The following is a 22,951-nucleotide window of genomic DNA, read 5'->3' as shown; positions in this document are numbered from 1 at the left end:
ACCACAATCTGACCATCTGCAACGGGGTGAGCGTCTCTAACCGTGGCTTAAAGTGTTGTGTGCGACAGCACAGCTTGCGGTTAGTGCTAACCCCAAAGAACCAGAGTTTTGCTAACCACAGAGCCTGAAGTGTCGTCTGAACAGGCCCAACACCAAGCTATGCAGACCAACGGCCTGACTCACTGAAGACATTGACCCTGTTCAGACAACATGCTAAGCCACGGTGGTTAAGCATACTGAGTTAAACATTAGTGCGTTGTGCGAACCATTCCTAACCATGGTGGCTACATAACCATGGTTTAAACATGCACACTAACCATTTGCTGCAAAAGGGTTAGCGGTCTAATCATCTTGTTACTGTGAACGATAGGCCAAATTAAAAGGGCTTCTTCTCTTTAAGAATAAGTAAAACTGTTAACAGAGTTCACAAAGCAGAGAGAGTTAGCATATTATATAAAAAAACCTGGAACACAAATAAAACTTTCTTTATCATTTTCCAATGGTGAATCTGCTTCAGGTTTGAGTCAGAACTCTAAAGGAGCTATCCAACGTTTAGAGTTGGGACTGGTTCTAACTGAAAGGCAGAGCAAATTCACTGCCCACTGACATCAGAGCCACCAGCCCCCACTTGCAGATGAATTACATTTTGCAACTCAAGCCATTCAAGACTATTCAGGGAAACAAAAGTGCTGGGTGAGATGGACCGTGGAATGATCCAGCCAGTTCGTACCTAACAATCGTAAGTTAACAGCCAAATTTGATCAGATTTAGCACTAGGAAAACCCACAGATTTGGGGAAGGAAAACCCTAACTCTAAGTACCCAATTTTGATCGCGGTGGGCTGTCGAGCAGTTTCAAAACATCTGTGCCCCAGTGCACCCCCCCACCCTCCGCCACTAGCGGCACTTCTAGTCAAGTGCTTTGCAACATGGAACTTCTGAGAGGTTCTGGGAAACTACAGATCTTCTGCATTCTTCATACATGCGCTTCTAACACTGCAGGTGCCTGTGGGAAAGAGACAACAGGTTGAGTGTAGCCAAGAGAAGCTAGGTTGCCATGGGTGCCGTCTTCCCAGGGTCTTCCTCTCCAGGAGTAGAAATGCGGATGGAAGATGCCAGACCAGTAACACACAGAGAGAGAAAAAGTACAAGACTCGAGCCAAGAGAGCCGGGAAGGTACCCTGGAGGTTATTTCAATATACCGTTGGCCAGGTGGCTGTTCCCTCCGGGGTGGATAATGTCACTTAAAGTGCGTTTCATTTTTTCGTAGCAGGCAAAGTACAGCGCGTGGGCTGGGCCGGCACCAATCACAGTCACATTGATCCCTCGTAAAGGCCGCCAAAAGCCTTCGGTGCGGACAATCGTCGTCAAGGCCTGAAACACGCCCCTGTACTGGGCTTTGGGATCGGGCTGCAGACTCTGCATCCGGGTCTGTAACAAAAGAAGCAAGGAAGCGTGAGGAGGAGGAGGGCTCTAACAAACCCCCATTCTCAGGGCCGGCCCTACCGTTAAGTCATCTCTTTCGGCCCCCAAACTGGGCCAACTTCAATTGGAGAGACAGTCTTGGGGACCACAGGCCAGCGGTGAGTGAGGGCGAAGGGGGTAAGGCTAAAATACCAAAAATGGCAGCCAAGGTGGTGTACTGGTTATAGTGTTAAAGTGGGACTTGGGAGATCCGGGTTCTAGCCTCTATTCGGTCAATACCTGATGGAACGCCTTTCCCAACATGAACCTACCTGAACCCTACATTCAACATCTAAGGTCCTCTTCCAGGTGCCTACGCTGAAAGAACCTTGGAGCATGACAAGAGAGAGGGCCTTCTCAGTGGTGGCCCCCCAATTGTGGAACAATCTCCCTGACGAGGCCCACCTGGCGCCAACATTGTTATCTTTTCAGCGCCAGGTCAAGACTTTTCTCTAGGCATTTAGCAATATGAAATAAGCCTGAGACTGTTTTTAAAACTCATCTTTTTAAAGTTAGTGAAGTGGTTTTAAATGTATGTGTATATTCTATATTTTGGTGTGTGTTTGATTTTTGTATATTGTTTTTAAGTGTCTTAATATTATGTAAATTGCCCAGAGAGCTTTGGCTATGAGGTGGTATGCAAATGCAAAATAATAATAATAATAATAATAATAATAATAATAATAATAATAATAATAATAGAGGTTCACTGGGTGACTTTGGGCCAGTCACTGACTCTTACCTCACAGGGGTGTTGTAAGGATAAAATGGAGAGGTGGGGGACTATGTAAGCCACCTTGTGTTCCTTGCAAGAGGGGGAAAAGGCAGGATATAAATGTAATAAATAAGTGTTTTAGCTGAAAGCTCTTACTACTAGTAACTATGCCTTAAGAAAGGCATTTTGAGGAAAACTTGTGCAACGACTGGAAAATCACCTAATGATCAACAGTTAAGGGCAGAAGATGTGGACAGGAAAAGGGGGGGCTGTGACCCCAAGAAGGCTGGATCTGGCCAGCAAGCCTGAGCTTCCCCACCACCGCATTGGTGGAGCAAGACAGCCCCTCAGACAGCAGATTTGGGATGCCATCAAAAGGCAACAAACTGTTAGCTATTTCATTTATCATTGTTGTATTTTTTACTGCTGACAAAGGGAAGAGGTACTTGTGGTGGTGGTGTGGGGGGCTGCCACAGGTGCCAAAATATCTCGGCTGGCCTTGACTACTATTCACCTTGAGTTGGGCTGAGGGAAGGGATGGGACGTAACAGTGTATATGTTGACATCTTCACAGTATGCTAAACAGTCACTGAGGTAAAACTTCTGTTTGCAGAGTCCATGCAGACGCTTCATCTTCAAGACTTGTTCTTCATTTCATTACGGGCATCTCGGGACAGGGATGGCCAGCCCCCCTTCCCCTGGCCTCACCCCCTTCCCCAAAACCACCAACCATTTGGTGGCTTCCTGGCCTTTGTGCAACTTTTCCTCCCCACTCTAAAAGGTTGAAATGTCTCCCTTAAGGCTGAGCTCTTGGCAGAAAGAGCTTTAAGCTAAAATAGCCAGGTATTTGGGGTATTTGGGGCCCAGCCCCTCGGCACCACCCACCAATGGAATGCATCCGCCGAGAGCTTCTCCGAAATGGAATTTGATTCGGAGGCTGCAAAAGGTTCCTGTCCCTAGACTAAGGTCCCAGAGAACCCCTGGCATTCAAAGTAGATGGATCAGTGGCCTGGCTTTGTATGTTCATGGTGCCATAAAGCCCCTCCCTCCTTCTACACTCCCCTGTGCACGCAAGCGCGCGCGCGCACACACACACACACACACGGAAAGCATGGACAAATTTAGCAATAAAAATAGCCAAGCTTTGGGTAGATACTTCCAAGAGCATGCCAGCAGAGAGTGCAACAACTCAGCCAGATATAACAGGTATAACACTGAAAAACAGTTCCTGAGCACTTTGTAGGCATTATGCTCCCAATTCAATAGAAGCCACCAAGGAGAACCGTGCACACCTGCCTGGCATGTCTTAGCAATGGGCGCTCACTTTAAGGAAGCACAGAACTGCATTGAGTATGACACAGCAATGGCCATCAATGTATTGAGAGCCACCTTTAACCTGAGCCGGCCGTGTGAGGCCCACTTTTAAATTTCTTTCAGATACCTGAACCAGTTTTGGGTGGGAGGGCATCTGAGGAGCTGTGTCTCCGAAAAGCAAGAAGATACGGAATCCTGGGGCTAAATGACAAACTAAATGTTAACAAGTCACTGGGTCCAAGTAGCATTCGCCCAAGGGTTTTGCAGAGCTGAATATGAATTGTTGCTCTTCTAACAACAAAAAATGTGTTAACTTTCACTCAAACCAGCCTCCTTACAGAAAAATGGAAGCTAACCAATTTAACGCCATTTTTAAAAATGGGAATTGAGGGAAACCAAGAAGTTGACCTCACTTCCATCCCAGGTAAATAGATTGAACATGTTATTGAAGTTAGAATTATTGAAATGAAGAACAAGTCTTGACGATGACGAATCAGCATGGACTCTGCAAACAGAAGCTCTATTTCAGCAACTGCTAAGCATACTTTGAGGATGTCAACAGATACACTTATACATACATTGAGAAAAGCAAACAGCTTTTAACAGAATCCCTCAATAAAGGCTCCTGCAGAAATATAGCAGTCATGAAATAAAAAGGGGTGGGTTATCATGCATTAGTAACTTGCTAAAGAGCAAAGAGCAGAGGATAGGGACGGACAAGACAGTTTTCATAATGGAGTGAAAATAGAAGAGTGCTTGGGACAGGTACTATGTCCCTGGGCCATTCCTGATATTTTGGACTACCAACTCCTTTCCACCCCAGCCAGAATGGCCAATGGTCAGGGATGGTGGGAGTTGTAATCCATAGTATTTGGAGTGATGCAAGCTGGGGGAGGCTGATCTGGGCCTTCTTTAGTTTAGATTAAAGAGACAATTAAAAGGGCAGTACATGAGAAAGATTGGTATTTTCTAAAAAGGTATATAAATGAAACAAAAAAAATGGATAGTAACAGACTGTGCATGCCATCACAGTGTACTAACTTGCACTGTGTACAAACAGTCTACAAGCTATTAACCGACATACATACAGAACGCAATTGCCAGTCAGTAGAAATCATAATATAAAATCCTATCCTTTGATTTGTTAATTCAATCTTGAGGAATGTTGTGGGCTGGCAATAATAAGTGAAGGGTTCAATCCCATGCATCTTTAGACATAAAAAAGTCCTACAACTCCAGCACTCCCAATGCTGGGAGTTGTAGGATTTCATGTCTAAAGATGCATAGGATTATTATTTTTATGTCTAAAGGTGCATAGGATTGCCCCCTAAAACTTCCAAATAGAATAAATGCAGAGGTTTAAAAGTTATACCTGGAGTGGAGAGAGCTGATGGGACATTTTTCTCCCTCTTTTATGACACAGGAAGCAAGGTTAGATGGACCTGAAGTTTATCTAACAAGATTTATATTTATTGCCCAACTCCTCCCCCCCACCCCCAGCAAAGATAGATAAACTTGCTGTGTTCCACTGATATAGTCAGGTTCACTGGAAATCTCCTCATTTCCCCCTCATTACAAGCCACTTCTTTATTGTAAAACTTCCTCCAAAACTACCAGAAGTAGACGCTTGTTTGTTTTTCGAGGAAGCCAGAATTCATTTCACAGCAGCCATCGGATCCTACAGATTTCTAGACTTAACATTTAAGTAAGTAAGAGGGGTCGGTCCCCCAGTAGCAAAATAAACCGACAAATCTGTGTAGAGAACAATGCCATTGACTTCTAAAATATACAACCCACACTTTCAGTGCCCATCAGCATTTCCATGGGGCTGTCTAAAGGCTCAGAAAGCCCCGGAGTCGGTGCGTGGTGGCGTGGTGTCGATTATAAGACACAGCAGCAATCGCACACCCATCCCAGGGCTTTCTGCTGAAGCAGTGGAGAAAAAAAGTCAGGGCTTACCTGAACTTTTTTCTCTGAAGCAAGTCGTGCAAAATCAAGAAAGCCCCTAAACCTCACTCCGGAGTCGCAACATAGGCGTGGCCGGGCGGATGGCGACCCCTGATTGGTCGCCATCCACCCAGGCAAAGGACGTGACTGGCACCAGAAACCCCGCGCTTTCCCTGCAGCGTCAAGATTAGCCGCCACCCTGCAGCAGCGAAAGCGCGGAGTTGGGGATCATCGCAGCGGCAACCTGCCACTGTAAAGACAGCCCCCAGAGCCACTTAAAGGCAGAATAAAAAACACGATTGCTTCTCAATCCATATCCATTTACACGTGGGACTGCACAGACTACACGGAAGAGGCGTAACACTGAGCATCAATATCGTCACTCATTAGTACAGCAGTTTCCCATTTTACTGCCGTTGAATGGACTGTAGTGCAATTTTATTCTTTAGCTCAAGGATAGGGAACCTCAGGCCAGCAGGCCAAACCCTGTCCTCTGGGATTCCCAGAACGGCCAGACCCCTGGCCCTGGTTATGCTCCCATTCCCCAAGTACTGATCATTTGCTGCTTTCCCATTCTATGCAATTTTCTCACCAATCTACAACAGTTGAAATGCTTCTCCAAAGGCTTATTTACTGGCAGTAAGAGCCTGAAGCTACAATTTGCTGGCATTTCTTGCATTTTCACACCAGCCCTTTTATACCTTTGGCCCTGCCCCTTTGCCTTTGGCTCCACCCACCACTGGAATGCAGCTCCCAAAAGCTCTTCCAGACTTGAATTCGGCCCTCAGGCTGAAACAGGTTCAGCATTCCTGCTTTAGCTGTTATCAAACTGGGGAAGGCAAACTAGTTAAGAACAGTTTGACAATGGAACCAATTATTGGGGGGGGGAAGAGATGGAACCTCCCTTGCTGGGGACCTTTCAAGCACAGGCAGTGTTTTGTTGGGAACACTCAGATTTCCTGCACTGAATGGTGGCTGGACTAGATGACCTAACAAGCCCCTCATTCCTGCACTGAGCAGGGGGTTGGACTCGATGGCCTTATGGACCCCTTCCAACTCTACTATTCTATGAACTTTGAGGCTTCAAAATGCGACCAACATACATGTGTTTGAGACCTTTTAAAAAAACGCAGTATCAGTCACAACTACAGCATTGAACTGCCTTCCCTGAGCTGGCGCCCTCCAGGTATGCTTTGGACTACAATTCCTATCATCTAAGCCAGCACAGCCGATGGCCATGCTAGCTGGGGCTGTTAGGAGTTGTGTGGAACACCTTGGGAGGAGTCTCTGGGATCCAAATTCAAACCGGAAAACTCTGCCCGGTGGGACAGGACGTGTCCCAACAGCCTAATGTCAACCTGAGCGATGCAGAGGACTGTAATTCTGCTCAAATGCTCGTTAACTGCCGCTTCCTTACTCATTATACATGTCTCAAAATGCACACCTTTGGAAATTTCCACTCCCAAGTCTTACGAGCCTTAATAAAGATCCAGTGTTGTTCTTGGGCTGCAAGGAGCAGCCAAGGCACCCCGCCATCACTGTTGAGAACGAAGTTCCCCAAACGTCCACTTTCTGCTCCGGTCAGCAGGTGATGCTTCCTTAAGCCGATGCAGAAGAGCCATCCGGATCGTTTCTAGCGGTTCAGGCTCCGGCTGTTTAACCTGCCATGAAATCCAAGTATTGGCCCGGCAAGTCGACTCAAGCCAAAAAGGAAGCTACTGACTCTTCTCCTTTGAAGACCTACATTCCAATTCGTAGTGCAAAATGACTTCGGAGCCAAGCATCTCCCCGTGCGATCTCAGAGCCTGGCCTAAACAAGGGGAGCGCTTCCCGCCTCACCTCCCTGTTCCCATCACTCTTAATGCTTTGCTAAGTGAGAACAGCAAAGTGCAAATCCCGGGGTACTTACCAACTCAAGAACAGCAAATCCCACTTCCAACATAACCACCTATTTTAAATGATGAAAAGGCATGCAAATCTAATCCCAGAAGATTGCCTCATTTGCTGCAAATCCTCAGAAAACGCAACGGAAGCATTATGGCGGATAAACGCCAATTTGCCAGATGCCAAAAAAAAACCAACCCTCTTGTGATTGGCTGGTCCCATCAAAAACAATTCAAAAACAGTGTGCAGGTGTTGTTTCCAAACCGTATCTGTACAGCAGAGGAGGGCAACTTGTTTTGGCCTATAATTCCCAACAGTCCTAGCCATCTTAGCCAATGGTGAGGGATCATGGGAGGTGCAGGCCAAAACAGCTAAAGAGTCACAAGTTGCTCACCTCTGCTGAAAAGCACAGCAAAGAGCAACTTGCACCAGTATAGGGTGACCATATGAAAAGGAGGACAGGGCTCCTGTATCTTTAACAGTTGTACAGAAAACGGAATTTCAGCAGGTGTCGTTTGTATATATTGGGAACCTGGTGAAATTCCCTCTTCATCACAACAGTTAAAGCTGCAGGTGCCCTGCCCTCTTTTAAATCTGGTCACTCTAACGTAGCTCCTGCACTTCATCAACTGTTGTGATGAAGAGGGAATTTCACCACGTTCTCTATATATACAAATGACACCTGCCGAAATTCTCTTTTCTATGCAACTGTTAAAGATACAGGAGCCCTGTCCTCCTTTTCATATGGTCACCCTACACCAGTATATCCTTTTTTTTAAAAAAAAAAATGGCTGGCCATTTTCTATATCAGAAAGATCATCAAGTCGGCGCTCACCAGCCCTGCAGACTTCAGGATGGAGACAAATAAAGAAATAATCACACTCCCTTGCTAAAGTTCCTAGTTTTTATGGCAGTGGGGGCGGGGGGGGGGGGAGTTCGAACACACAGAGGCCGTGTATAGAAAATGCTCAATAGGATCTGGCACCAGTATTTCATAAGCACTGCCTGGCCATGAACCCAGTGGGAGTAAGGCTCCTGTGTTTCCAAGCAGACCATTGTTAAGTATTAACTGGTGCACTTTTGTTGTTTTGCTGTCTCTAACGTACAATGTTTAACACAGAAAGTTCTTTAGAACCTGTACAGTGTTTGCTCCTCTCAACTTCCCTACATAGAAAGCCTCAACTTTTCTCCCTTCTCCACTAATCTGGGAATAAACGGAGGCTACGTATTGCTCAAACCCAGCAACAACAAGCTAACATTTGAACCCAAGATCTCCCAGCTTCTACACCAGCAGTCTTCAGCTTTTTCAATGAGAACAGAAGAACATAATAACTAGGGTGACCATATGAAAAGGAGGACTGGGCTCCTGTATCTTTAACAGTTGCATAGAAACGGGAATATCAGCATGTGTCATTTGTATGTATGGAGAACCTGGTGAAATTCCCTCTACATCACAACAGTTAAAGTGCAGGAGCTATACTAGAGTGATCAGATTTAAAAGAGGGCAGGGCAACTGCAGCTTTAACTGGTGTGATGAAGAGGAAATTTCACCAGGCTCTCCATATATACAAATGATACCTGCTGAAATTCCCTTTTCAATACAACTGTTAAAGATACAGGACACCTGTCCTCCTTTTCATATGGTCACCCTATAATAACCAGTCCCTTTAAGTCCTACATGTAACCCGAAATCTATTTTTACATGTTCTCCCCATATCTCCCACTCCAAGTCCAGTCATTTATTGGTTTAACTGTTCAAAAGTATTTAAAATTTGTGTATGTTAAAAGGTTTGAGCTATTCCGCCCAAAAGCTATTGGGTGGTATAGAAATGTAATGAATGAACTAAACTGGGGGGGGGGGTTCCCCTCCTAGTCTCTCCTAATATCTATTTATTGTCTTTCTATGGCCATTTCTACACCTGCCTTTTTTCCGGGGATCATCCCAGGATCATCACTGTGCATCCAAATTACACACAAGGGATCCTGGGAGCAGGCAGGGACGACCCCTCCATTTTCCTGGGATAATCCTTAGGTGTAGAAAGGGCCTATATCTTTCCGGGTAGTTCACAAAAAACAACCCTTAAAACCATAAAATACAATAACACAGTAAAACATAAAAAACCTAAATTTAAAATAGAATAAAATCAAAGTAAAACCAAGAGAAAAGCCAGCAGCAGGGCAAATATTTTAATACGAGCTAATGCAATCTTTCACAATGGAAGGGCTAAAAAGCTTGGAAGAATAAAAAGATTTTCACCTGGTTCACAAAAGACCGCAACGTAGGTGGCCAGGAGAGCACCCTGGGGAGGCCATTCTACATCGGAGTTCCAACACTGAAAAGTCTCTCTCCTTGTATCTACCCTCCTCACCTTATTTGCCTATGCGGCAGAGTCTTGCTATTTACTGTTTTACTCTGTACAGCACCATGTACATTGATGGTGCTATATAAATAAATAATAATAATAATAATGGTACCAAGAGAAGGATGTGTGAGGATGATCTTAAGTTTCCAGGCAGGTGTATATGGAAGGAGACAATCCAGCCAATTGCCCAGTTGGCTCAGAGTAAGTCTACGCCAGCTGGGCAATTCTGGGAGCTGTAGTCCAACATCTCTGGAAGACACAAGGCTGGGAAAGATTGGTGTAGCCCATTGTCTTCTTTCTACCAGCAACCAGCTAGCAGCTGTTTTCTCAGTTATAAAAGAAGAAAAACCAACTAAAAAAGAGGAAAGAAAATGGTGCCACTCGTTCAGCCCACCTTTGTACAGGTCATGACGCATGTGCAGAGCCCAACCACCTCATTGAAAACCAGTGTGAACTTTCTCCTATGGTCTTTAAAAAAAACAACCTAAAGCAAGAATTACCCTTCGGTCTGCAATACTTACTTGTGTGTTGTCCCTGGGGTGAACAAGGTAACGGGGTGTTAATTACAAGACACAACAAGGGAAAACAGCTTCTCCCAATGTGGTACCCTTCCAGATGTCTTGGACCAACTCCCATCAGCCCCAGCCAACAGGGCGAATGGTCAGGAATCCTGGGAGTTGTCATCCAAAAGATCCCGAGGGCCACGAGGCTGAGGAAGGCTGAGGAAAAGCTGACAAATCTCTGGATGAAAGCCAAAGCAGAGGTGGGCAGGGAAAGTTTTCCGACGCCAAGTTTAAAAGAAACAGGAAGAAAACTGACACTTGCATTCCTCTCCCAGAAGTGACACAGAAAGAGGAGAAGCAGAACTCAAAAACCTAAGGGCAGCAGGTTTTATCCTGGTTGTGCTTTTTATACTGTATTTCGTAATTGTGCTTTTAACATGTTGATTGTTTTAATTTTTGTGAACCGCCCAGAGAGCTTCGGCTATTGGGCGGTATAGAAATGTAATAAATAAATAAATAAATAAACTCCATCTTTCTCTGCCTGGCCGTTAGACATTGCCTGACCAAAACCCCTCTGCAATATTTAAGGTTAAAAACCCCCAGCTTGCTCTTAACCATGAGGGATTTCCTGAAACTCCCTAATACTTAAAGCAGGAGTGACGAACCTCATTCAACCTGAAGGCCGGATTCAGCTGCATAGCAGCTCTCGAGGGCTGCATTCTAGGGGTGTGAAGGTCAGGGAACAGGGGATCTGTATAAGAAAAAGAGGGGTGGCTATTTGGGGGTCTCTAAGGTGGCCAGATTTGGTCTCTGGGCCTGAGGTTACCCACACCTGACTCAAAGCAAACCTAGATGTCATTAAAAGTCTCCAGAGCTGATAAGCCAAAGTAGTTAGGAAGCAGATAAACCAATCTTGAAATTTGTCTACATTTAGCATATAAACACACACACACACACACACACACACTTTATATATGCATGTACACACACAAACACAAAAACAATATCTTGCTCATTTTGGTTGATGGGATGCTACGTGTTCAGAAGTGCCAGGGATGGCATCATGGGACATCATTGTCAGGCAGCTTCCTAGAGGTGGTTCTGTTGTCATGTGCCTGCCCTGCCCAACCTAGCGGATCGGGTGCCTCCCAACGCCACCAACGGCTGCCCCCCTCTTGCCCCATCTGCTGCACAGACAGAATGCAGGTGGTAACAGCCACTGCTATTCCTTCCACTGTCACCAATGCCTCACCCACCTAGGCAAGTAAGCAGCAATGGTGGCTAGGAGCAATTCACTCCACTCAGTAGCCTGCTGATGCTGTGGCTCCCGGCTGTCAGCACTCAGGCCGACAATCAGTTTCCTCTCTGTGACAGCCAGGACACCGTTCAAACAACAAGCTAATCCACAGTCAGTGGCTGAGTGTGGGTTATTTGTTGAACCATGAATTAGCGTGTTGTCTGAACCCAGGATATTTTCCACAGAGTGGCTTGTTAACCAGGCAGCACGGCTTCTGAACCATCCTGAACAAACCAACACCAAACCATGGTTCTCAAGGTGGCAAGTTTGGGGAAAATAAGCCACCCTGCATGGTTAACAAGCCATCCTGTGGAAAATGCGCTGGGTTCAGACAACACACTAACCCACAGTTCGACAAACAACTCAATGGCTGAGTGTGGGTTAGCATGTTGTGCGAAGCCAGACACTGTCACCTGTTAAGAGTGTCTAGAAAGGGGTCCATCAGAGGTAATTTTGCCAAGGGCCCAGATGAAGTACACACTTCTTCAAAAAAGTACACACTTCTTAAAAAAAAAAAAAAAGTCCACCAGGAAATGGCGATTTTGCAGAGGTCACATGCTGTCAACTCATCTTGTGAAAAGTTCCAAAATGACCATCTGGGGACTCCAGTTTTAGATAAGCGACAGCAGAGCAACGATTGCTAGGCTATCATGATCAGACAGATGCAAAACCACTACCAACAACAACAACAAAAGTGCATTATGTAAGGCGGTTCGGTTTTATTTGCCCCCCTCCCCACATTGGAGAATCAGGTTCAAGTAGATTATTTCCAGGAGTCTCCGGTGTTGTGTCTTATTATTCTGATTTTACTCAAAACAAAGACAATCCGTGAGCTAAGCCAGCAACACAAAGACAGCTCAGTTAGCCGGGATAGATGGATTACAGGGATGAATGCAAAGGGGGAAATGGTGTGGGGATGTTTTTGAAATATTTGAGCACCACGCCCAGTTTAGTCACAAGGGGGTTTGCGTAAAGTGAGTCCTTCAGCTTGTTTATGCTATTAGGAAAAATTATCCTGTCTGCAAGACGGGTTCAAGCTAACAGCATCAAGAGAGAGGACAGAGGGCCTGTCTTCTTTGGTATGCGACTTCTCCGTGTGTGTGTGTGTGTGTGTGTGTGTGTGTGTGTGTGTGTGTATCTGTGTCATCACAAATACAACTGCCTTGATAGAACAGGCTAAAGTCTATCTCTGGGATCTCCAACACGGCGCCCGCAGGCTCTCCAACAGAACCCATTTTGAAAGCAAAAAATCCCCTCTTTTTAAAATATATGTACATGGATTTGTATACATCCATAACAATGAATACACATGAAATGCCAATATGTGAAAGTACAACTTTCTAGCAATTCTACTTCGCCTTCCTTGCTATTTCTCTCTTTTCCCTATCCCTAGCCTTCTTCTTTCTGCCTCTTCCTTTCCCCTAGCCTTGCTCTTTCTCTCCTACTCACCCTCTACCTTGCTCTTTCTCACCTCTTCCTGCCTCTAGCCTCGCTGTTTCTCTCTCCCACCTCTTCACTTGGCTGTTTATTCCACCACCTCGTACTTTCTAGCCTAGATCTTCCTCATCCTTCTACCTCCTTTGCCCAAGCTTTTTCCCGTTCCTCCCTCCCAGGCAAGAGCCTCACTATTTAAGAACATAAGACGAGCCATGCTGGATTAGACCAAGGGTCCATCTAGTCCAGCACTCTGTTGGACAACCAGCTGTTGACCAGGGACCCACAAGCAGGTCATGGTGAAACACCGCACTCCCACCCATGTTCCCCAGTATATAGGCTTACTGTTTCTGATACTGGCGGTAGCACATAGCCATCAGGACTAGTAGCCATTGATAGCCTTCTCCTCCAGGAATTTATCCGACCCCCTTTTAAAGCCATGCAAATTGGTGGCCATCGCTACATCTTGGGGTAGCAAATTCCATAGTTTGAACTCTGCGTTGTGAGCAGAAGTCCTTCCTTTTCTCTGTCCTGAATCTCCCACCCATTGCTTCCTTGGATGACCCAGGTTCTAGCATAATGGGAGAGGGAGAAAAATGTCTCCCTATCTGCATTCTCTTCCCACACCTCTTTTGACTAGCCAGGTTCCCATGGCATCCATTCTGAGACTAGCCACATCCTCCATGGGAGCCATTTTGTACTGGTGCCCATCGCAGTTTCTCAACTTTCCAAATATGCCCACAGGTCCAAAATGGTCTATGTAGCCCAACAATTTCTTCCCATTTATTATAAGTTATGCACTGTGGTTTGGTGTCGGGCTAAACATTGAAGTGCAAGTGCTCAGCATGACAATCCCCATAGCCAAGGATAGGCCAAAAATTTCAGGCATCTAGGTGGATCCATATTAACAAACACTATCCAGCCACTTTCATCTCCACCAGGAGGAGGTCTTTTACAAGAGCGAATGGTTCTGAATTGCCCATTCAAGACCAAGCCGCCCTAAAATACATTGCATTACAACAGGGATAGCTCACAATTATATACCATTGCTGGGGGAAATCCATCCAACTTTCCCTGCTGCTGTGAGCACCACAGCTAAATTCAGAAGTTAACAGGGAACCTGAGGACGTCATCGGCCCTGCTAGTCAAAACATCCCAGCACTTCGACCCAGTGTACCTGGGTTCCGCTACAACACTGAGCATGGAGTGCTCCTGCTTAGGATACCAGCCAGCCAGCCATGCCCTCTTCCAGGAAATGCCATTCCATTCCTCCCCGCTCGTTTTCCTTCCCCCTGGCCAAATCTGTCATCATTCCATGGCTACTGAGCCTGCTGAGCCCTCAGTGGGCTGGCAGGAGGAGGGGGGTCCTAAACGTCTGTGCTTCTGCGAACCTCACTATACGCCACCCTGCTCTGGGCATAGCAGTAGCCATTTTGGCTACCTAAGCGCAGGCACTCTCCCTTGGAGTTGTGAAACAGAATGCAAGATCCTACCACTGCAGTGGAGGCTGGCAACTCCGATGTCAGTGGGACAGTAAATCCACGCCAAGTTTTAGTCAGAACCAGTCAAAACTCTAAACGAGCTTTATCCTTACAACTGCCATGTCAACAGAGGTAGTGATGGCCCGAAGGTTGGACGTGAACCTGCATCTCCCTGCTCTTACTCCAACACTCTAGAGTCATCTGACACGACACCACGGTGGCCCAAGTCAAGATACCTTCTTAATGTCCCTCCAAGACATCATCCAATCTTCTTCTAGTTTTAGCACATCAACTGCAAACCTACTATGTAGGAAATTACCTTCTGGGCCAGTGGTGATAACCAGCTACCCTGCAGATGTTCTGAAGTACAACTCCCATCAGCCCTAGCCAGAAGGGCTAATGATCTTGAATTATGAGAGTTGTAGTCCAAAACACCTAGAGGCGGGTTGCTTCCCCTGCTCTGGATGCATCCTTAGTCATCACTGCAGTATATTTCTCTGCAGAAGCTTCACAATTTTATGCCTTTGCTTAAGTTACAAGTGCCATCGCTGCAAGTTCGAGCAGCCAAGAACTATTTGTGTTATGAAGAGATTTGTACACTCAACACCAGATTTACCAGCAGAGGCGCAGAAATTAGCACAAGACATTTGACGCTTCCCAAAACATTCCTTCCACTTCAGAAAATGCTGGTGTGCCTTTGAGGCCGACGCTGAAGTTACTTAACAGTAACAAAATCAACAATTCACATTGCATAAGCAAAGCACATATAACCAAGATTATGCACGAAAGCTGGGACTGGCCTGCCCCGTCTTCAAGTCAAATGCACTCAGCCCTAACTACAAGCCAATGCCATTTGAAACAGGGAGCTTTAGATGGATTTTCGCATTTCCCTACTGTCGCTATGGCCTCCTGCTGCTGTCCCACAATAGCGACAGGGGAGAGAAAGAGGAAGCGGCAATGACCACATGGCCCATTCGGGGGCCATTTATATTGCACCGCTTTTCCTGCACACAGCAGGAAATGGCAGCAGATTTTGCCTAAAACAAAAAAAGATGGATTAAAAGGGGTCTATTTTGCAATGGAAAAACAAGCAGAAGGAGCGGGAGGCACATGGAAGGCGGACATCGCCATCTAAACGAAGCGCAAGCATCCATAAGTGGGCATAGGCATGTTTGTTTGTTTTAAGGGGGGGAATTTACCAAAAGCATTTTGCTTCACTTTGCAACCAACCAGAAGATCCTGCCAACAAGCAAATCCACCCCTCTGTAAAGTGCCTTGCCTGAAATACTCTTTACTAACAGCCTAGTTACCCCAGCAGGTCCACAACAATTTGGGGTCGGTGATGACCACATTTGGAAATTTGATAGTGTGCCATGGATGCTCTCACAAAATGTCTGCCATGGCAGATGCTTGCCCATTCATAAAACGGCTGCCACAATGAGCACGGCTGAACACAAACACTCATTTCTTAGAAGGCGAACCAGTGAGACTAAAAGAAAAGTAACTTGCCCAAGAATCCAAGTACAAAGCAGAGGTGGGGTCTGAGCTCCCAAACACAAAATGAAAATGTGTTTGCAGAAAGCCAGCCTGCCAGTTAATTTTTTTGTTGGTGGTAATTTTAAAAAAATCTTAAGAAATAAAATCAAAATCAAAAGGGGTTGGGGAGCCTGGTGTGCCCCAAGAGAAATGTCCATGGGCACAGAAGTACCCAAAGACACCACTTTGGGGGCCCCGGGTTTATATCAATGAGAATCAGAGGCAATCGATGCAGGAAACGTAGAGCTAGAACACCCTGAACAGATGCTGTCCACCTTCTGCTAGAAGAGCCGCCAACAAGGCCCTATAACATTCCAGGCTGGGGTTCCCCAACACGGCGTGGAGATCCGTAGCAACGAATACATGTGAAATGCATACAGCTTTCTAGCAATTATACATAGGCGTCAACAACAGCAATCCAAATATCATTGAAGGTCGTGTCTATATGCCACCCTTTCAAATATTGAAAGCGCTGCAAGGTCCTCAGTCCATTGCACTATAGCGTTTATCCTTCTCATGTTGCAACATCTATCTTTTCGCTGTCAAAATGGCATGGAGAAACAATTTATGCTCAATTTAAAAGGGCATGTTCCTCTGAAAACAATAAAGGCTGTTCCAGTACAAAATTTATCCATGTAATAACCTCCTGCCAAAAAAAAGCAACTAGTGCACACTGCCAAAACATACTTTTAGAAGAAGCATTAGCTGTATTGAATCACCCATAATTAGCCGAATTAGACAATCCCTTTTTAAAGAGGCATCGCGGTGTCCAACAGTCATGAAACAAAAGGTTTTGCTGAATAAGATGCGGCAGGTAGACGCCAAGGTGGTGACCCACTGATTAGACATTTTGTGGCGGTACCCACAGCAGCTTCACAAATTCTCAAATGTGCCCACAGGTCCAAAAAGTTTGGGAGCCTGTGCTCTAGGAATTTGGTTCCACTATCAAATCGCTCTTACCGTTAAGAAGTTTCTCCTAACGTTCAACTGCAATCAACCCTCCTGCAATGCCCATTAGATCTACTCCCGTAGGCAGTAGAAGATAAGTCAACTTGTCCTCTTCTATAGGATGGTCCTTCAGATATCCACAGCGACGTTGCAGGTAGGAAGCTGCTCCCATCATCGCACCACCTTGGAAGGAGAAGCACGCCTGCCAGGTTTCTTCCTGCAGCCAACTATTAAAAGGTTCAAAGCAGGCGAGGCAAGCCATGGCTAGCAAAAAATAAAAAATAATTCCCCTTTTCAAGTTGACTACACATTGTAAACATTTAATAAGCCCTCTGTAGGGATGGCACCCAAAATCTTTGAAGCAGACTCCTATATATCCAGGCACCTAGAAATACAAGGAGACGTTCCATTCCTCAAGTTAAGCCAATTGTTAATGCTCCAAGCTGAAGCAACTTACCCTTTCTTTGAAATCTCGGGGCTAAATTACAAGACGTAGTGATGGCCACCAATTTGGATGGCTTTAAAAACTTGTTGTTTAAATTCTTGGAGGAAAAGATTATCAATGGCTACTAGTCTTGATGGCTATGTGCTACTTCCAAGTAGCAGAGGCAGTAAGCCTAGAGATACCAGTTGCTGGGGAACATGGGTGGGGGGTTCTGTTGCACTGCCTCCTGCTTGTGGTTCCCTGGTCAGCTGGTTGGCAACTGTGTGAACAGAATGATTGGCTAAATGGACCCTTGGACTGATCTAGTATGGCTGTTATGTTCTTATTTTCTTAAGCTAAACACTACACTGAATGCATAGAGTACAGCAGATCCCAACTTGCTTTTTTACTTTAGTTTCAGCGGCATGGCCCCAATCCAGATCAGGGCCACCACGCATGGGCAGAGTGCGCTAAACCTTCCCTCCCTGTCGCTATCTCTCTCAGTAAATTATCCACCCACACACCGGCACCAATGGAGGTAGGTTTTTCTTTTCTTCTCTTTCTTTGTCCCCCGTGTGCAGGTGGCAGCAAATTTAGGGGGGCGGGAAGCAGAAAATTTTCCATTTCACGAGTAACAGTGAATGGGCGTTAATTGGAAATACAGTATTAGGCAGGCTGGCAGTTTCAAAGTTTATAATTAATGTCTTTCAGGTAATCATCCCTGTCAAATATGGGGGAGAATACATCTATGTCATTTATGTCTGTGTGAAAGAGAACTACTAGATAAGTGTCAGTGAAACTGAAGGTGCAGTAGCAACCTCAGAGGAAGAGAGATGAACTCTGTTAACACAGATGAGTGGTTGTCAGCATATCAAGCACAGTTCATGGGGTTGCTAAAATGTATTAGTGAATATCAACAGTTTTCAGCACATTCGCTTTTTTCCCTTCAAACAATGTAAGACATGCTGGTGTCTTTAAAAATAAAATAAAAATCAAGTATTCCAATAAAAAAATTCTATGGCCCTGTTCAGACGACACACTAAGCCACAGTGATTAAGTATTTTGAGCTAAACATGATGGTTTAGCGTGTCGCGTGAACTGTGACTTAGCGTGTCGTGTGAACCATTCCTAACCATGGTGGCTACATTACCACAGTTTAATCACGCTCCCTAACCATTTGCTGCAAAAAGGTTACCAAACTAACCATGGTTTAGCGTGTTGTCTGAACAGGCCCTACCTTTCAGAAGAGTTACATCGCATTTAGGCCGCTTTAATTTCCCCCCCTCAAATATTTCTGGTCAAATAGTTGTGGCGTATTGGGACCAACTAATATAATACCAAACAAAAAGTTAAGAATATATATACAAGAGAACAATAATGTTTAATGTACAAAAATAAAATAAAGGTTAACAATAGTATTGCTTTAAAAGTGCAACCTCATATTGCACAAGAACAAATATCTATCAGGTACAACATGAAGTAAAAAGGCCAAACGTGTTTCAACACAAGGTCTTCATCAGTGGCCAATGCGGGCTGCTGTATGCTCCCTGGAGACTTAATTGGGCTGACTTTATAATTCCCACAATTACATGGTAGAAGATGTCACTCCCATTGAAAATAATACAGGGCCTCACCCTCTTCAAACTGCCTGGGTCAATCTTTAGATAAAAGTATTGGGACCAACAACAACAACAAAAATGGCGGAATGGGAGCTGTTGGCTCTGATGTCAGTGAAGCAGTGAATCCACTCCAGGTTTCAGTCAGAACTCTAGTTCTGACTGAAACCTGGAGTGGATCCACCACCTCACTGACATCGGGAGCAACCAGTCTCCACTAATAAGGGATTTTTTTACTAAATGCTAGTAAAATAAACATGCTAAATTAGACCCCTCTCTAGGCCTGCCTTCCCTAACCAGGTATTCTCCCAATGTGTTGGACTTCAATTCCTTTTAGGCCCAGCAAACATGCTGGTTGGGGAATGCTGGGAGTTGAAGAACATTTTTCTGTCTAAACATGAGTAGGATTGCATTGTTAGTTAGTTTAATTATACTCCACTGCCATACAGCAACCTGACCCTATCCCTGCCTAACTGAAACAAAGAATTTTTATGCAGAGAGCAGGGGGTGGGGGATGAGAAGAGAGAACCAGGCTTTCAACCAAAGGCCCTAGTCACCACAACGAGAAACCAAGCCATTTCCTGTAAATTCAGCTAGAAGCAAGAAAATACCCACACAGCATTGGTAATATATCATGCGCTATCCTTATGAAATCCCTTTTCATCACCACCAGCATCATAAGATGTCAATTAGTTTGACATAAATCATAAATCCTTTAGCAAAAGCTCCAAGACATCGTCATTAAAGAAAATCTTGGAAGGAAAAAACAAACAAAAAACAGAAACATGCACTTGCAAATATTATGGTGCAGCAATCCAGCGTTGCTGGACTTGTCCTGAAAGCAGCAACCTGAGAGGGTTTTCCCCCTTCAGATGGTATTCCGAAGGAAGAACTATGTGTTGAGATGAGCCCAGTGTTGCCTTCAACCTGGTGTCATGTTTCCCCCCTTCCACAAGGTGCAATGAAATTTGTAGTGCCGCATACTGGGGTAGGTGCCTCACTGCCCCCCTCCACTGCTTTGGGGAACGGGGAAACACATTGCGTGAGAGGCAGCGCAGAGGCAGAGAATTGCTCACAGGGCTGCCATTTTCCAAGGCATCTCTGTGTTTCTCGTTAAGATCTACCCTGCCTGCAGAACGCCCACTTAAACCATTTATGCGTCAGCTGTGTGCCACAGGGGCACGAACAGGTGACTTCTCGGAAGTTGCACCTGAGCCAAGGGTTTACAAATGCGGTTGTACACAAAGGGCAGAAGACGTCTCGGACCTCACACTGAGATTCTGCCTCTCGAGAGGAGGGAGTCAGATTGCACCAGAATTTAGGGGGGAAATTAAAAACACATTTGCCAGCTATGAGCTCACTTGCAGACCTCATTTCTACAGTCATGTGGGGCCTCAGAGGCGCCACAGCACAGTGTGACATCATAGCCAAGGCCACCATCCCATCCAGTCCTTGTAAACACTCTGCAGCCTTACACAGAGACAGTCTGTGGGTCCTGTACCTGGTGCCATCTGTCCTTTACAAATTAAATAATGCATTTGTTTAATACATTTGTATCTTGCCTTTCCTCTGAGGAGCCCAAGGCAGCGTACCTGATCCGCCTCCTCTGCATTTTATCCTCAGAACAACAATCCTGTCAGGTAGGTCAGGCTGAGAGTCGTTGACAGGCCCAAAGTCATCTAGTGAACTTCATGGCAGAGTGGGAACTAGAACCCGGGTCTCCTCAGTCCAACACTGTAACCAGTATACCACTCGGATCTGTTCCGATATCTGATTCAAGAAGGAAAACGCAAGTTCCAAATAAGACCAAGTTGCAGGACACTCAAGAGAGGCATCAGTGTCCTGTTAGCTCAGAAAAGTGTGTCCATTGTTCGTTAGCACCGGCTTCTTAAATTATCCTGAAGATAACATTCTGTTAGAACGCTCCTTATTCTTGCTGGGAAGCACACACTGCCACTCGTGCCACAGAAGGAACACCTAGTTACCTGCAACACTCTCGGGGGGGAAAGGTGTGGAAAAACCAAACACAAGAGGACAGCTTTGCAACAAGAAGGGTGTTCTGCAAAGCCAAGCAAATATACAGACGGGATGCACATCTGGGCTGGAGACAAAAGGGGTTGGGTGGGACTGGGGAGTGCTTTTAATGGGCACAGAAGCATTTGCGCATTCAGAGCGAGGGCAATGAGAAGCAGGAAGCACTGCCCTCCCTCTGAAATGGCAACCGTCTAGCCAATCAGATTTGGTTATACAGCAGTGACTTGACTGTTCTAAAGACCACCACCACCCAAAACGGTGTAGGAACAGATGCCAATCACTGAGTGATCTGCACTTTAAACAAAAAACAAAAAACAGAGGAGGGATGAACAGGGAAGTTCAGGGGGCATTTTGGCCCCCTCCACCCAAAAAGCACTGTTTGGTCCAAAGAGGTTGGCCAGCTAACATTTGGCACAAATACAGATGGAGAGAAAATCCCCCTAGGTTGACACAGGATGACTAAGGGCTTCTAGCCTCCAAACAGAAAGGGGTGGGAATTTATGGAGGATGCAAGATTTGGAAGTGGGTTGTGCCGAGCACATTAAAGGCACACCTGTGCAGTAGCCGGCCAGACTGCAACACATAGCTAAAGCATCCCTGGGAAAAAGAGTCACACCTTTTCTCCCATCTCCCAGAAGAAGCCACATCAAACAGAGGCAGATTTCACAAGTCCCATCAAGTGAACTGTTTTCAAAACAGGCATACGTAGAGTATAAGAAGAGACCTGCTGGATCAGACCGAGAGTCCATCTAATCCAGCACTCTGTTCACACAATGGCCAACTAGCTACTCACAAGCAGGACACTGTGCAACAGCACCCTCCCACCCATGTTCCCCAGAAAGTGTTGTCTATTGGCTTACTGCCTGATATTGGAGGTAGCACATAGCTTTCTCCTGCAGAAATTTCTCCAATCCCCTTTTAAAGCCATCCAAATTGGTAGCCATCACTATGCCTTGGGGTAGCGAATTCCATAGTTTAGCTACACGCTGTGTGAAAAAGTACTTCTTTTTATCTGTGCTGAATCTCCCACCAATCTGCTTCGTGGGATGACCCCAGATTCTAGTATTATGGGAGAGGGAGAAAAATGTCTCTCTATCCACATTCTCCACACCATCCATAATTTTGTACATCTCTATCATGTCTCCACTTACCTTCCTTTTTTCCAAGCTAAACAATCCCAGCTGTTGCAACCTTCCCTCATAGGGAAGATGCTCCAGTCCCTTGATCATTTTAGTTGCCCTTTTATGCACTAGAAGAGCATGGGGAACCCTCCAGTGGCAAGAAGGAAGTGGTCCTACTCAGGGCACCTTACTCAAGCGCCATCATACCCCACCCCCACCCCCCAAAAGAACCCTGGAACTGACACTGATGTGTGATATGTTTTCCTTATCTCAGTATCCTCCACATTTAAAGAGCAAAAGAGACCCCGTGTGGTGTAGTGGCTAAGATGTTGGACTGGGAGTCGGGAGATCTGGGTTCTAGTCCCCACTTGGCCATGGAAACCCACTGGGTAACTTTGGGCCAGTCACAGACTCTCAGCCCAACCTACCTCACAGGGTTGTTGTTGTGAGGATAAAATGGAGAGGAGGAGAATTATGTATGCCACCTTGGGTTCATTGGAGGAAAAAAAAAAGGCGGGATATAAATGCAACAACAACAAAGTAGCCCTAGGTGACTTTTGGCCAGTCACTGACTCTCAGGCTAACCTACCTCGCAGGCTTGTTGTGAGGACAATGTGCAGTGGAAGATCTTGTATGTCACCTTGGGCTCCTTGGAGGAAAGGTGGGGAATAAATGTAGCAAACCAAAGGTGTATTTCCAAATGCAGGTTTGATCAACTTTAATTGGAGTCGGATGAAGGTGGGTTCAGATGGTGGGTTGGACTGGGAGTCGGGAGATCTGGGTTCTAGTCCCCACTTGGCCATGGAAACCCACTGGGTAACTTTGGGCCAGTCACAGACTCTCAGCCCAACCTACCTCACAAGGTTGTTGT

At 45.7% G+C, this 22,951-nt stretch overlaps 1 protein-coding gene across 2 annotated transcripts in view; it reads right to left on the bottom strand.

The window, feature by feature from the left end:
* Positions 1 to 22,951, bottom strand: part of SLC25A37 (solute carrier family 25 member 37) — a 48,150-nt gene that overhangs the window by 6,040 nt on the left and 19,159 nt on the right. Inside the window, exon 2 of one of the 2 annotated variants that reach the window (XM_063139393.1) lies at positions 1,202 to 1,430. The exons of the other annotated variant lie outside the window; for it this stretch is intronic. Within the exon in view, the coding sequence (XP_062995463.1) occupies positions 1,202 to 1,430 (229 nt within the window). The remainder of the gene's footprint in view (positions 1 to 1,201; positions 1,431 to 22,951) is intronic. 2 annotated transcript variants of the gene reach the window in all.

This window comes from Elgaria multicarinata, chromosome 12 (assembly GCF_023053635.1).
Source record: "Elgaria multicarinata webbii isolate HBS135686 ecotype San Diego chromosome 12, rElgMul1.1.pri, whole genome shotgun sequence".
Taxonomy (NCBI): domain Eukaryota; kingdom Metazoa; phylum Chordata; class Lepidosauria; order Squamata; family Anguidae; genus Elgaria; species Elgaria multicarinata.
This window is presented reverse-complemented; position numbering and strand designations above follow the sequence as displayed.